The 16,538-nt window shown below is 40.1% G+C and overlaps 1 protein-coding gene across 1 annotated transcript in view; it reads left to right on the top strand.

The window, feature by feature from the left end:
• Positions 1 to 16,538, top strand: part of LOC109574990 (general transcription factor IIH subunit 2) — a 79,662-nt gene that overhangs the window by 45,763 nt on the left and 17,361 nt on the right. Inside the window, exons 7-12 of the mRNA XM_019983071.2 lie at positions 2,192 to 2,273; positions 3,903 to 3,954; positions 7,299 to 7,427; positions 9,637 to 9,736; positions 14,649 to 14,730; positions 16,440 to 16,497. Of these exons, the coding sequence (XP_019838630.2) occupies positions 2,192 to 2,273; positions 3,903 to 3,954; positions 7,299 to 7,427; positions 9,637 to 9,736; positions 14,649 to 14,730; positions 16,440 to 16,497 (503 nt within the window). The remainder of the gene's footprint in view (positions 1 to 2,191; positions 2,274 to 3,902; positions 3,955 to 7,298; positions 7,428 to 9,636; positions 9,737 to 14,648; positions 14,731 to 16,439; positions 16,498 to 16,538) is intronic.

Genomic DNA, 16,538 nt, shown 5'->3' with positions numbered 1-16,538 from the left:
GTGCCGAGTGAACATCAGTCCTGGCTCTGGGGCACCTGTCTCAGCTTCACTTATCCTTAGGGCCCTGGGCTATACACTGGGTGACTCCCAGCAGCACCATCCACACAGACCCTCATGCGGTGGCCGAACACCAACCAGAGCTGCACATTCTGTGTTGGGTGGCCCTCATACGCCTTCTCTGATGTACAGCCTAGGGAAAGGTGAGGAGCATCGGGGGAGGATGTGAGTCCTGAGCTCAGCCCCAGATCGGGAGGGAGCTAAGGTCTGCTGCTGCAGAGAGGAGGGCAGAGCGCAGAGGCTCGGAGGTGCACAACGCTGCTTCCTAACACCCAGACCCTAGCCATGTTACTGAACCTCTGCATCTCGTGTGCAAAAAAAAAAAAAAAAGATAATCCATAGATGGTTGGTTGTTGTAAGCATTATAACAAAGTATATGGAGCAAATGCCTTGTAAAAACTACCATGTATTATATGACCATTTCACCTTTCACCTGTTTGTCACCATGAGTATATGGTTAGCCAGTGTATTTCAGAGCTGGAATTAGAACTAAGACTCCTCCAATTTCTTGTTGATTGTGCCCTAACCTTAACTGTTTGGGCATCATTTTAAAAAATATATATTTATCTAGTGGCTGCTTCGGGTCTTCGTTGTGGCACATGTTATTTTTGTTACATCATTCGGGATCTTTCCTTTGCCCATGGACTCTCTAGTGTTGGTGCATGGGCTCAGTAGTTGAGGTGCTTGGGCTTTGTTGCTCTGTAGCATATGAGATGTTAGTTCCCTGACCAGGGACAGAACCTGTGTCCCCTGCATTGCAAGGTGGATTCTTAACCACTGGACCATTAGGAAGTCTCTGAGCATCAGTTTTTGCTTTGTTGCTGCTTTTATAAACTATGGACACAATGTCTGGGTATATTCCTACAATTTAAAATGTTAGTACTCAGTGTACTGTGTGTGTGTTAGTTGCTCAGTCCTGCCCAACTCTTTTCAACCCCATCAACTGTAGCCTGCCAGGTTCCACTGTCTGTGGGATTTCCCTGGCAAGAATACTGGAGTGGGTTGCCATTCCCTTCTCCAGGGGAGCTTCCCAACCCAGGGATCGAACCCAGGTCTTCCACATTGCAGGCAGATTCTTTACCGTCTGAGCTACCAGGAAAGCCCACTCGGTGTACTAAATCATTGTAAATAAATAAAATGATTTTTATTGTGTTTTTAACAGAAGTAGTATGTATTGAGCTCCTTCTCAACCCACTCTAAGCATGTGGGGAGGCCCCATCCCTCATGTGCTATGTGGATTGTGTGCAGATTCGGGTTATGTATGGATTTGAGTTGTGTGGGGATTTAGGGCGCTCCTTGGAAGGATCTGTACACCTAAAAACTGGGGACCTCAGTGGCCCAGGGAGATGGCCCTAGAGCGATGTATGACTCATCTAATGGAGTTCACTTTCTCACATCTGTTCAAGAGAACACTGGTGAGATTGACCACTTTGGCAGGGGAGGTGGTATGACAGAAAAAATATAAAGGTTTATCTCTTCCCCATGAGTGGCAGAAGTGGAACTAACACTCTAGCCTCTTGACTCTCAGCCCTCTTGTTACTCTGACATCACTAGAAAGGAAGCTTAAATTTGTAAGAGAGAGATTTTTAAAAAGTAAAAATTGCTTCTGTTTTGTGGAAAGGAATGTGTTTTTTAAGTGTATTCAATATGCTCTTTTTAAAAAATTCTATCAATTTCCATTGTATATTTTTAAGGAGTAGTATATATGTTTTTCAATAGATGAAATTTATTATGGTTTGTTACCTTACCGCCAGTAACTTTTATGTAAGCATAGGAACTAGTTCGTCACTGTAGTTTAACTTAACAAAACACCTCCAATCTATATATTGTTATAAATCCATCTCTTTGACTGTATTATGTTTTGTTTCAGGAGAAAAGATAATCTGAAGATTTAGTTTTGCATTATTACACATGTTGTCATTAATGGAAATAGTAATTATATGATAATAAAGATAACTGTCATAAGTTTTGGGGTAACTTTTTTGACAGTTTTATCAAAGTAAAAAAGAATGTAAAGTACACAATGCAATAAGTTTTAATGGATGTTTTTTGTGTCACTGCAGTTATAAAGATACAGGATATCTCTATCACAGTATCAGGGTACACTTTAATTTTGTTTGTTTGTTAATTATAGATGTGAATTTCTTCAAAGTAAGAAATCCTTAGAGGAAATTACCCAGTATATTCAAAGCTACAAGGGATTTGTTGACGTCACGGTAATTTATTATTCTTTTTAATTAATTTTTATTGGCGTGTACTCGCTTTACAATGTTGTGTTAGTTTCTGCTGTACAGCAAAGTGAGTCAGCTCTATGTATACATATGCTGTGAGCTAAGTCGCTTAGTCGTGTACAACTCTGATGGACTGTAGCCCATCAGGCTACTCTGTTCATGGGATTCTCCAGGCAAGAATACTGGAGTGGGTTGCCATTTCCTTCCCTAGGGGATATTCCCAAGCCAGGGATTGAACCCACATCTCTAATATCTCCTGCATTGGCAGGTGGGTTCTTTACCACTAGTACCATGTGGGAAGCACTGTACATATAACCGCTCCTTTTTGTATTTCCTTCCCGTTTAGGTCACCACGGAGCATTGAGTAGAGTTCCCTGAGCTATACAGTAGGTTCTTATTAGTTATCTATTTGGCATCATGGTAATTTATAAAAATTTTATAAATTAGTTAGAATGAGGAGCGTACATCCCTCTTTTGTCATGGCCTCTCCTTCTTTCTTCTTCCTTTATTCCATTCCCCTACCTTTCATTGGGCAGGTGGAAGAAAAACATGTTCTTTTGGTCAACTAGAGTCTTAGAATGGTCTGCCTTCCTGGTAGTTCTCTCCTCTTGGACTGAGGTCAGTTCCTCCAGCTTCCAGTGTTCTCATGAGACATTCAGACCACAGGACGCTACCCACAGTAAGCCTCAGAGATGGTTACGCTATGCTCTATCATGTGACTTCCCTAGTGGCAGGTGTTGGGAAAACCCATCTTACACAGGCTTATGCAAAAAAAAAAAAAAAAAGCGCAGAGGGCTGGATTTATTGGCTAACATGACTCAGATGAGAACCCTGCAGCGGCAGAAGTGTTTCTTCAGAGAGAAATCTGGGTGCAATTTTCAGAGAAGAATCAGTTACTCAACACTTAACCATCCTTCTGAATCCGGTTTCTTTCCTATATCTCATACCTTCCTCATTAGTCTAAGGACCTCTGTGATATCTTATTGTAACTTAGCTTTTGAGTTAGATCTCTGGAAAAACTGACCCAGAAAAGGCTTCTTGTTGAGTATAAATATTCACAGGTTTTCTTTTCCCATTACACTGTGTAAAAAATGTCAATATTAATAGAAATAATAATTAAAGGAATAATTCTCTAACAACTCTGCCATTCAATTCAATTAAACTCTTAATTTACAGGCAGGGGGTGGAGGAGGGAGTTCTTTTAATTTTTGTTCATAGATAGTTGTATACTTCAAATCAGTAACTTGAATTTTTTTAGATTCAGGTACAGTCGATCTATGCTCAGACAGTAAAGTGTCTGTCTGCAATGCAGGAGGCCTGGTTCGATCCCTGGGTTGGGAAGATCCCCTACAGAAGGAAATGACAGCCCAGTCCAGTATTCTTGCCTGGAAAATCCCATGGATGGCAGAGCCTGTTAGGCTACTGTCCATGGGGTCGCAAAGAGTCGGACTTGACTGAGCGACTGAACTGACTAATAGTGAATATATCCAATATATATATAATTTTATTGGATATATTCACTGTAGAATATTGGATATGTACGTTAGATACTTGTGGCTTATTTATTTTATGCACATTAGTTTATATAATAGCTTGAATTTTCATTTTCTTCAGGGGGAACATTTTCTGAATTCCTGGGTCAAGAGAGATTTATCTGTGGCATCAGGTAAAGACTCAGACATATTTAGAAAAGCTCTAGTTGTTTATTTCTTTTGCTTTTTTCCCCCTAACCTTTCCATTTTCCTCCTCATTTTGTGGTGCCATGGTAATTTTTTAAAAAACCATTTCATTAGAGTTTCTTGGTCTCCTGGGGTGACTTAATTTTTTAACATAAATGAACATAGGGAAATGTATCAGGGTTGGGTCCTTAATTGAATTTCCCTTAAAACAATTAATGTTTCTGGATAAAATGGTTTTGAAAACATTCTTAAATGGATCAGTGTCTATTAAGAAATTAAATGTGAAATAATAGAAAATAAATGTTGATCTCTGCCCCCAATTCCTGGCACAGAGCTCCTCAGTTCAGTTCAGTTCAGTCACTCAGTCATGTCCAAGTCTTTGAGACTCCATGGACCTGCAGCATGCCAGGCCTCCCTGTCCCTCACCAACTCCTGGAGTTTACTCAAACTCATGTCCATTGAGTCAGTGATGCTATCCAACCACCTCATCCTCTGTCGTCCCCTTCTCCTCCTGCCTTCATTCTTTCCCAGCATCAGGGTCTTTTCGAATGAGTCAGTTCTTCGCATCAGGTAGCCAAAGTATTGGAGTTTCAGCTTCAGGATCAGTCCTTCCAATGAATATTCAAGACTGATTTCCTTTAGGATGGATTGGCTGGATCTTATTGCAGTCCAAGGGACTCTCAAGAGTCTTCTCCAACACCACAGTTCAAAAGCATCAATTCTTCAGCACTCAGCTTTCTTTATAGTCCAATTCTCACATCCATATATGACTACTGGAAAAACCATAGCTTTGACTAGACAGACCTTTGTTGGCAAAGTAATGTCTCTGCTTTTAAACATGCTGTCTAGGTTGGTCATAACTTTTCTTCCAAAGAGCAAGCGTCTTTTAATTTCATGGCTGTAGTCACCATTTGCAGTGATTTTGGAGCCCAGAAAAATAAAGTCTGTCATTGTTTCCATTGTTTCCCCATCTATTTGCCATCAAGTGATGGGACCGGATGCCATGGTCTTAAGTTTTCTGAATGTTGAGTTTTAAGCCAACTTTTTCACAGAGCTCCTAAAACCCGTGTAATTTCCTAAGTGATAAGATCATGAGGAGCATCTCTTGTTCTAATATTTGATCTTTGACACTGTCCCTGATACAGGGCTCCTAAAACCCTTGTAAACCCCTAAGTGATAAGAGCACTAAGAGCACTTTTGGTTTCTGATGTGGTGACTCTGGGTGGGCTCTTGGTTGGAGGTTGGTCACTGGGCGGAACAAGTTATGATTAGAAGCTTGGAATTTTCAGCCCTACCCCCTTTTCTTCATAGCGGGGAAAGGGGATATAAATTGAGTTAATGATTGATCATGCTGACTGCAGCCATGAAATTAAAAGACGCTTACTCCTTGGAAGGAAAGTTACGACCAACCTAGATAGCATATTCAAAAGCAGAGACATTACTTTGCCAACAAAGGTCCGTCTAGTCAAGGCTGTGGTGTTTCCTGTTGTCATGTATGGATGTGAGAGTTGGACTGTGAAGAAGGCTGAGCGCCGAAGAATTGATGCTTTTGAACTGTGGTGTTGGAGAAGACTCTTGAGAGTCCCTTGGACTGCAAGGAGATCCAACCAGTCCATCCTAAAGGAAATCAGTCCTGAATATTCATTGGAAGGACTGATGCTGAAGCTGAAACTCCAATACTTTGGCCACCTGATGCAAAGAACTGACTCATTGGAAAAGACTCTGATGCTGGGAGGGATTGGGGGCAGGAGGAGAAGGGGACGAGGATGAGAGGCTGGATGGCATCACTGACTCGATGGACGTGAGTCTGAGTGAACTCCGGGAGTTGGTGATGGACAGGGAGGCCTGGCGTGCTGCAATTCATGGGTTCCAAAGAGTCGGACAGGACTGAGCGACTGATCTGATCTGATCTGATCTGATGTGAGGACGCCTCCATAAAAATCCCAGTAGTTTGTGGATCCAGGAGCCTTTGGGTGTGTGAACACAACCACACTGTAAATGTGACACATCCCAACTCCATGGCGAGGGAAGCTCCCAGATCTCTGTGAGCCAGTTCATCTGCGCACGTGTGCATGCCAAGTCGCTGCAGTCATGTCTGCGTCTTTGCCACGCTATGGGCTGTAGCCCACCAGGCTCCCCTGTCCATGAGATTCTCCAGGCAAGAATACTGCAGTAGGTTGCCATGCCCTCCACTAGGGGATCTTCCCAACCCAGGGATCGAACCTGCATCTCTTATGTCTCCGGCATTGACAGGCGGGTTCTTTACTAGTAGCACCACCTAGAAAGCCCCCAGCTCATCTGTACCCTTGATCACATCCTTTGCTAAACAAATATAAATATTTTCCTGGGTTCTGTGAGCCACGCCATTGCATGAAGTGGAGTGGGAGCAGTCTTATGGGATTGAGCCTTTATTCTGTAGGATCTGGTACTACTAAGTAGATAGTGTCAGAGTAAATTGTAGGACACCCAGCTGGTGGTGCAGAGAATAGCTGGGTGGGGAAAGTATCAGAAGTATTGTGAATGTGACGGTAGTGTGAGAGTAAAGGAGACACACTGGAGAAGACTGAGGTTTTTCCAGCACAGTAAGTCACATTCCAATTAAAAATGAAGTGAAAGCCGGAATCCTGGGATTAGATGTCATACTGAAACAAGCTTTCATCTTAAGGAATTTTGCAGTATCTACTTTTGTTACCATATTTAATAGACACATAAGTTGGTTTTCAAATCCTCAAGGGGTGCAGAAGACAAGAACCAAACTCTAGGACCAATGTGGAAAGTCTAATGGAGACCACCCCCATACAGCTGACACCCAAGGGCAAGAAATAAGTCTGCCTCCTTTTTAGGGGGCAGAAAGATTTGCCTTTCTCAAGTCTTGATACTAACTTGGGGAGGAAGAGAAGCTGCTCTAGCTTACTCTTGCTTTATTCTGATGCTCTACAATGCAAAGATAATTTGAAAATATTTTATTATAAAAAAATGTATACAGAAATAAGACCATAGCAAATCCCCACCATGTATCCACCATTCTGTTTCAACAATTTAACACATGGTCAGTCTGGTTTTGTTTCTCCTTTTCTAACCCCCTCCTTCAATTGTATTGAAACAAGCTCAAACATACTGTTCTATCTGTGAACACAAAGAAAGAAAGAAAGAAAGAAAGTGAAGTCGCTCAGTCATGTCCGACTCTTTGCGACCCCATGGACACCAGTCTCCTCCATCCATGAGATTTTCTAGGCAAGAGTACTGGAATGGGTTGCCATTAAGGATAACTCAAACACTGATAGTAGCAGTATCAAAGCTTGCTAGTCTCACCATATGTCTTTTATTCCAGTCTGTTGCAATGGCAGCAACAGTTCTTCATTTGTTAATGAAGAACTCCTCCTGCAGTCCTTCAAGTCTTGGCACCCGTCGTACCCAGTGGGAGCAGCAGCTCTGGCCAAAGCAGGTTTTTTCTACACAGGTGAGCCAGCAGTTTGCCCCAAGCTCTTGCGTTGCTGCCCACTGAAGCCCCACATGCACTTCATGATCCTGGGCTTGTATTTAAGTAGGCTCAAAAATCCCTACTTCTCATTATTCCTCACATATTCTTTTTCCTTTCTGTATCATAAATCCCCTCCCAATTCTCCACACCTCCTTTAGGTAGTAAAGCCCCAGCCTTGAAAACTTAAGGTCTGGGCTAAAAACAAATACAAGTATTCTGTTGGGAGTAATTATCATGCCTTGGTACACTTTACTCTCTACCCCCACTCCTCTGGAAACTGTCACATGACTCTGAGTCCCTCACTCTTGAACCAGAGCCCAGCAGTCAGATGTCCATACCTACATAGCAGAGGAGCTGGGACGTTCAATTTTTTTTTTCTTCCAGGTAGCAATGTGCCCAGCTGAAAATTGGAGTTTCTGTTACTAAGGAAGATTGAGAGATATCTAGGAGTGTGGATAGTGGTCTTTTAAAAAATATATATTTATCTGACTGTGGGATCTTGGCTCTTCGTTGTGGCATGCAGTATCTTTAGCTACAGCACAGGAGCTCTTTAGATGAGTCATGTGGGACCTAGGTCCCTGACCAGGCCCTCTGAATTGGGAGCACGGGGTCTTAGCCACTGGACCAGCGGAGAATTCCCCTGGATAGAGGGTCTTTGCCACACTCTCCTTGGAAGAGAAAGTCAGAACATTCCTTCTTATAATTCCTAAGCATGGAGAATCTGCCATCGGTTCATAGTATTCTCTCTTTAGCTACTGGTCGTCAGGAGTCCCACGTTGTCATTTGCAAAGAAAGCGGGGGGTTCCCCTCAACTTCACCTCTGCCTGCGGTATAGAAAGGTGAAATGATACTGTATCCTTTCTGGGGACCTTGCTGACCTTCTCCACACCAAACACACATGCTCAATTACAGTGAAGGTCCATGGGGGAACTTCTGCGGTGGGGTGAAGTCATGAATACCACAGAGTACAGAGCAGGGGAGTGTAGTGTTCACTTGAACTAACAGACATGTTCCATTGGTACAAAAATCTTAATGGCTCAGTATCTTAAGCACTTGGAGAGTTAGTGCTCCCCGCTTTCTTCTTGCTCTCTCTGTTCTCGTTTCCCCGTGGCAGCCTTGCTCAAGGACCTTCTGCCTAGCAGTGTCCTCACCCTCTTCCTTTTGAACTCCTCCTCACCCACAAGTCCTAGTCATCTTACCCTTTGGGGATATCGCAAGCTCTAGGACCTCCTATTTCTGTACAGACACAAAGGGAGATTTTCCTATGCTCTGGCTTTATAATGACTGCAGGAGTCCAAGAGGAGAAGGAAGATGAGGAATGTTCCATCATCTTACTAGCGTGGGTAGCTGTTCCCTTCTCCAGGGGATCTTCTCAACCCAGGAATCGAACCCTGGTCTCCCACGTTGCAGCGGATTCTTTACTGAGCGGATTCCCAGCTGAGCCACCAGGAAAGCCCAGGACTACTGGAGTGGGTAGCCTGTCCCTTCTCCAGTGGCTCTTCCTGACCCAGGAATCCAACCAGGGTCTAATGCATTGCAGGCGGATTCTTTATCACCTGAGCTACCATGGAAGCCCTCTTAGAAACTAGGATGTTTCTAGTTCAGTGCTTTGGTAGATCCAAATGCTAATTTCCTTCCAAAAAATAGAATCTCACATGAAAACTTGATCCTATTTCTAGTGGAATAAACCTATAGTAAGAGGTGTCTGATTCTTCACGATCTTACTTACATGAGAGTGGCTATATTTGCTCATATTTTCCTGAGCTCCAGATGTATTCTTTCTGATTTATTCATTGAACAGATAACTTATAAAGTGCATAATAAGTGCTAATCACTGTTCTAGGTCCATGAGATTCATTGGGGAGCAAAACAAGCAAAAACCTCCTCCTTCATGGAGCTTCAATTCCACATTCTGATTTGCAAATCTCTTGCCCCATTGAATGAAGAGGGGACAGGGACAGGGTTTGATCAGTGTGCATGGTACATAGGAACATTCAGTGGTACTTGCTCATGATCCCACTGGTGCGAGAAGAGCCCTAGTTAGAATATTTCCTCACCGTTACACAAAGTTGTGACTTTGTCACAAAATCTGATAGAAAGTGTAAGTTGGGTTTTGCTAATATGGTTAATCTGTGTCACTTGACAAATACATCGGCCTGTGGCACTGATGGAATTTCCTCACTTCTAGGTAAATCGGACATTGTCCAGTGTTATTCCTGTGGAGGATATTTGCATGATTGGAAAGAAGGTGATGACCCATTAGAAGAACACGCCAAATTTTTTCCCAAGTAAGTGGAATGGATGCTTAGTATCTATGAATCTGGATGTATTCTAGCAATTTCCCCCTCATTTTATATTCTGATTAAGTCTTTGCCCACCTGTCTCATTCTTACAGTAAGGGAGGAGTCTTCCTTTCTTTCATTCCATTTCTTTCGCAACCCCCTTCCCGTCTGGCCCTCCTCTCACAATAGTCACAGTGCAGTTTTGCTTCAGTCATCGTTTTCACATCACTGTCTATGTTATCATGACTTCATAAACGGAGCTTTGTAGTAAATAACTTTTTTCTCTCCCTGTACAACTTCCAGTTTTTGTAGGGAGTGACAACTGTTTTATCAGTATGTTTGCTTACTTTTTCCCCTTAATTCACACATAAACTATTTTAAAGTGCACAACCCAGTAGCATTTAGGACATGAAGAGTGTTGTGCGATCACCTCCACTAAATCCAAAACATTTCGTTATTCCAAAAGAGAACTCTGTACCTGTGAAGCAGTACACCCTATTTCCTGAGAGCTTTAGTTTTCTGCTGCTATAGATTTACCCTCTTGGATATTTTATGTAAATGGAAGCGTATAATATCTTTTGTCTCTGACTTTGCTTAGCAGTGTTTTGAGGTTCATTCATGGTGTAGCATGTATCAGTACTTCATTCTTTTTTATGACTGAGATATATGTAATTGTACATGTGTATATATATGTGTGTATTTCAGTTTCTCCATCTCACCAATACCTGTTATTTTCCTTTTTAAAAAATATAGTCATTTGCCTAGTTTTTAAAATGTATTTAGCACCAGTTCATCTTCAAATTCTCCCAAATGTTTAAATCTCCTCTCCAATCATTCATACTTATAATATAGCCCACTATTTTCATTTTCTTAAAGAGGCTGTCATGAAGTCTCTGACCTGCTTCAATATGAACTTTGTCCTGAAGTTACCCTAGGATCCTAGGATTGTTCTTCAAGTCATCCTAGAGATTCCTACTGCCTCTCTCCTGTGTTTCCAGGATCTGTTGTTATCCTTTTCTTGACTTATTCACTCACTTTGAAATACTCCCCCACAGATCCCTGGGAAAGACTGCATAAGAAATGCATGTTTTAGCTTCCACTTAATGCATATATCTGAATATTTATATATATTTTCTCATGCTCATTTGGTAGTTTAGCTAGGTATGGAATTCAAGGTTGGAAATCATTTTAATTCCAAATTGTAGAGACATTGCTGCCTTTTCTAATAACTTCCAGTATTGCTGTTGAAGTTCCATGTCTTTCTGATTCTTAATCTTTTTATTACTTCTTCCCATTCTGGAGGCATTTAGGATTTTCTCTTTGTTTCCAGTGTTCTAAAATTTCATGAAAAAAAAAAAATAAAATAAAATTTCATGAAGAAATGGCTATTTTTAAATATTTGTTTTCTGTAGCTCTTTAACATTTTGGAGGGCTTATTTCTCACTCACCAAACTCTTGAAAAATGTTCAAGAAGACATTTTGTTGTTTTCACTTTGTAATTAGTAAATGCTCTTCTAGAAATAAATATTAATACAAATAGGTCTTAAATGCTTCTATCTAAGATTCTCAAGAGATATAGTTTTGAAGGTGTTTTTACAGAAGTAGTTGCATTTTTTTTAATTTGGATTTAGTATTTAGTAAATTGTTAAACAGTGGAGATGGTCTTCTTAGTTTTTGGAAAAATAAACTAGGATACAGTCTGATTGTATTTAGGACCTTTTCTCGACTCTGTCATTTCCTTTTTGTGAAGCTTTTTATTTCTCCTCTGCCTTTTTTGTTTGTTTTGTTATTGTTTTTGTTTTTTGGTCCTCTGAGTGAGGCTTGACTCTTTTGCCTCTCTTTTAAAATTGCAAACTAGGATGCCCTTAAATAAGCATGTGGGACTTAAAGGAAAATTAAAGAAACCAATGAACCTACCACTAAAGTTAAGAAACTGAATATTATCAAGTCCTTAGAAGGCTAGTGTGTGCCTATCTTCCAAGTTCTGATTATATCCTTGTCCCTCTAATCCAGAAGGCTTCCCTGTCGCCTCAGTTCTGCCTGCAATGCAGGAGACCCAGGTTCGATCCCTGGGTTGGGAACATCCCCTGGAGAAGGAAAAGGCAACCCACTCCAGTATTCTTGCCTGGAAAAGCCTGCCAGGCTCCATTGTCCATGGGATTGCAAGAGTCAGACACGACTTAGTGATGAAACCACCACCAATTCTGAAATTTGTGTTAATTGTTCCTTTTACTCCAAATGGTTTCACCAGCTACATATGTATCATTAAACATACTTTGCCTGTTCTATAAATTTAAATAAATGGAAGGATACTGCATGGTTCTTCTGTGATGACTGACTTGTTTTACTCCATAACGTTTTTGAGACTCATTCGTAATTATGTTAGAGTTGCAATTTACTTGTTCTCATTGGTATATAGTATATTGTTTTATGAATATAAAATTTATCCTTCTAGTTTCAACATCTGAGTTGTTTTCAGAATGTTGCAATTCAAATAATGCCTCTATGAACCTTCTTGGACATAATTTCCAGTGCTCATATTCCTCTAGGATACATAACCAGCCATGGAATTGCAAAGTAATACGATGTACACATTCAACTTTACTCTTTTATGCAAAACTTTTTCCTAAGTGGCTGTACTGATTTATATTCTCACTGGTTTCCATTCTGTCTGCTCCCTCACTAACTTAGTATTGCCCCAATTTTTGTCAATCTAATTACTAATAATGTTGAACATATTTTCGTATTTTCCCACATAGTTTCCTTGCTCTTTTTCTTCAGAAACATATCTTGTGTATTCTTTACCCTTTCCTTTTTCTTATTCAGAGAGTATATGAAATATCCTCTTTATCTCTCTTGGTACTCCTTATTCGTGAGTCTTTATCTGATGTTAATATTATGTAGCCACTCCAGCTTTTGGTTTTTGCATGATTCTATATTTTTTGAAATCTTTTTTTTTTTTTTTTTTTGGCTGCGGCGTACAACGTGAGGGATCTTAGTTACCAGACCAGAGATCAAACCCAGAGAGAATGGAGTCCTAACCACTGGACCACCAAGGAATTCCCAAAATAATTTTACTTTTAACCTGTAACTTTAAAGTGAATTTCTTGTAGACAGCATAGGTGGGTCTTGCTTTTTTAACAGTCTGACAACATCTGCTTTCTTTTTTTGTTGTTATTGTTGTTTGTTTGAGTTTTTTGGCTGTGCTGTACAGCTTGTGGGATCTTAGTTCCCTAACCAGGGCCCTGGCAGTGAGAGCAAGGAGTCCTAACCACTGGAGCACCAGGAGATTCCCCAATATCTGCTTCCTACTGGGAGTGTTTAGAACATTTACATTTAATAGAATCATTGATATGGTTGGATTTTAATCTACTATTTTGCTATTTGTTTTCTATTTATCCATCTCTTGTTTGTTTCTTCTTTTCCTGACTTGCATTTGAGTATTTTTCAATATTCCATTTTATCTCCATAGTTGGCTTTTTAGCTGTACAACTTTATCTTTTTAGTGCCTGCTCTATAATCTACATAATGCACATTTAACAAATCACAGTCATCTTCAAATAATTTTAGAACAATTGACATATAATGTATGAACCAATAGTATACTTCTATTTTCCCCTTCCTATTCTCTGTACTATTGTTACCATATATTCTACTTCACATGTATTCTAAATCTCACAATGTAGTGTTATATCTTTGTTGTAAATAATTATCTTTTAAATACATTTTAGAAAGAGAGAAAGCATAGTTTATATTTACCCAATGAGTTACCATTCCTGGAACACTTCATTCCTTTGGGTAAAACCAAGTTTCCATCTGTTATGATTTTCCTTTTAAGAAGGAACTTAAGAAGAACTTCCTTTAACATTTCTTGTTGTACTAGTCTGCTGGCAGCTAAATTCATTGGCTTTGTTTGTACAGAAAAGTCTGCATTTTACCTTCCTTCAGAGTGCTTTCCCTTGATGGGTTTATCTGCACAGTCACCTTGGACAGAAGCATTTAAAGTCCTGTTAGGTTTTTCTATAGCTGCCCTTCTATTCCTGGGCTCATCTCCAAGTCATTCATCTAGGAAAATAAAAATGTGTCCTCTTGCTTTATCTCCTGCTTTCCTGTAATTCAGCAGCATAAAAATAAGCGGAGAGAGTTGTTTCTAGTTTTATCATTTACCTACTCACATTTATAGTTCTCATTTATCTGAGTTAATGATTGTCAATAGAACTCTGTAGAATTTTCTTCCTGGGTTCTTCAGGCAAACATCATAACTGAATTTAGAAAGTATCGTATGTTCCAATTTCATGATGTCTAGCAAATTGTTTTTAGGGCCATTCTCTAATCTTCATATTGATGGAGGTTTTTTTTTTCTGAAATAAGCTTTTTATTTGGGGGTATTTTTAGATTTAGAGAAAAGGTGAAAAGATAGTACAGAGTGTTCCTGTATTCCCATACTCAGTTTCCTCTAGTACTAACATCTTACATTACCCTGGTATATTTGTTAAAATTTAAAAAAACAACACTGGTACATTACAGTCAACTCCAGGTGTTTACATGTGTTTCACCATTTTTTTCCTGCTCACGTCCTTTTTGTTGTCGTTGTCCCAGAATCCATAGATGGAGTTGTTGTCTGTATTTTCTTTCCACTAGGTTCATTTTAGTTGGTTTCATGGATGAGTGTTAAATATGCTCCCACTCCACCAAATTGGCTGGTTATCCCCACCATTACTTTATGAGCCATTTACATCTCTGCTCCCAGGAGCCACAGTCTACATGCCTTGCTTGATAAAGACACTGACAGACTCACAGGAAATGTTAATTTTATACTTAATCTTTGCCACTAAAACTCTGACAGTGTTTTTGAAAACCTAAAGCAAAGGTTTCATTGCATACAACTATCTCTGTAACTTGTAACTTGTGTGCTTAGTTGTCAGTTTCTCCAGAGTGTGAAGTCCTCTGCAGAAGCGATTCCAGACCTTCAGAGCCACGATGAACTTTCTGAGTTAACGGTATCGAATGCAACCTTGTTTATTTTCAGAGTGTGTGATCATGTGATTAAGAACCGTTTTGAGCAGGAATTACTCATCATAAATAAGTAGTGTCAGTTGCTCAGTCATGTCCAACTCTTTGTGACCCCATGAATTGTAGCCTGCCAGTCTCCTCTGTCCATGGGATTCTCCAGGCAAGAATACGGATTGCCATTCCCTTCTCCAGAGAATCTTCCCGACCCAGGGATTAATCTGGGTCTCCTGCATTGCAGGCAGATTCTTTACCATCTGAGCTACAGGGAAGATCCATCATAAATAAATCAGTCAATAAATTCTGCCAATATCTGTTAAGCATCTATTAAGAGCTACTTACAGATGGGGATACTACATTAAACACAACATAATACCTAGCTTCATGAAATGTAGAGTCAGTCCCTTCTACTTTGGTGCCCAGACTTGTTTGGACCTAAGAGTTTGATTAGCATCCAGGCTACCTAGATCCCATCAGTGATCTTCATTTGGAGGGCAGTAAGGTCTGACTTGCTAGTTGGCTTTTCTCAAAGCTGGGAAGATATGTTTCTTTTACAAATGCAAATGACCAACCAATCTGACAATTAATGGTCAGATTAATAGGTTGACCCCTTTAAACTAAGAAATTCTATATATTTCTCTGGAATATTAGCCACTACCAATTTAACACACACACACACACCCCTTATTTGAGGCTGTATATTAAGTATATTGTCATCCCATGAAAAAGAAAACAGAGTAATTTGCCATTCATTTGACTCATCTTTTACATTTGTGAACCAAAAATGAAATTGAAGGAAAACATTTGGGTGTATAGAAATAGCTGTTTTTATTTTATTGATGTATATGTGATTTACAATATTAATTCCAGGTATACTACATAGTATTAGATATTTCTGTACATTACAAAATGATTACTACCATAAGTCTAGTTACTGTCTGCATCATAAAAAGTTATTATAGTATTATTGACTATTTTCCCCTTGTTGTACATTCCATCTCTGTGACTTACTTATTTTACACCTGGAAGTTTGTGTCTCTTAGGGCTTCCCTGGTGGCTCAGATGTTAAAGCGTCTGCCTGCAATGTGGGAGACCTGGGTTCGATCCCTGGGTCGGGAAGATCCCCTGGAGAAGGAAATGGCAACCCACTCCAGTATTCTTGCCTGGAGAATCCCATGGACAGACGAGCCTGGTGGGCTACAGTCCACGGGGTCGCAAAGAGTCGGATATGACTAAGCGACTTCACTTTCACTTTAACTTTTGTATCTCTTAATCCCTTCCACCAATTTTGCTCATCTCCCCCCACCTCCCTTAAAGAACTTACTTTTAAAAGAAGAAACTTAATCTCCCTATATCCCAGGTATGTAATATTTAAAATACTTTTAATAACTGAGATCAGAAGCTACAACGAATAGTTTCTGGAGGGTCCATCTTGCTCTTGACACTGTGATTCTAATCACCTGGTCAGTAATCACTGCTCATGTCACCCAAGGGATGCACTGTTTGGGTACCATACAGAAGCATACACTTGCATGTGTTTGCAGATCACTTATTATTTCATATTTGTAGCACTCCTCCCTGCAACTGGCATAAACACTTGAGGGTGGTTGTGTTTAGAAAATGTCTGGTTTCTGATTGCAAGTTGAGGCCCCACCCACTTATATAGATGTTAACTTAATAGAGAATTTTCTTTTCAAAGGAAACCACAAATGAAGGCAATCTTGAAGAGTCAACAGCAGTTAGTTCTATAGTGCCAGGTAAGGATTTGGAGGTAGCACATGGGATTATTTGAATGTAT

The sequence above is a fragment of the Bos indicus genome, chromosome 20 (genome assembly GCF_029378745.1).
Source record: "Bos indicus isolate NIAB-ARS_2022 breed Sahiwal x Tharparkar chromosome 20, NIAB-ARS_B.indTharparkar_mat_pri_1.0, whole genome shotgun sequence".
NCBI lineage: Eukaryota > Metazoa > Chordata > Mammalia > Artiodactyla > Bovidae > Bos > Bos indicus.
This window is presented reverse-complemented; position numbering and strand designations above follow the sequence as displayed.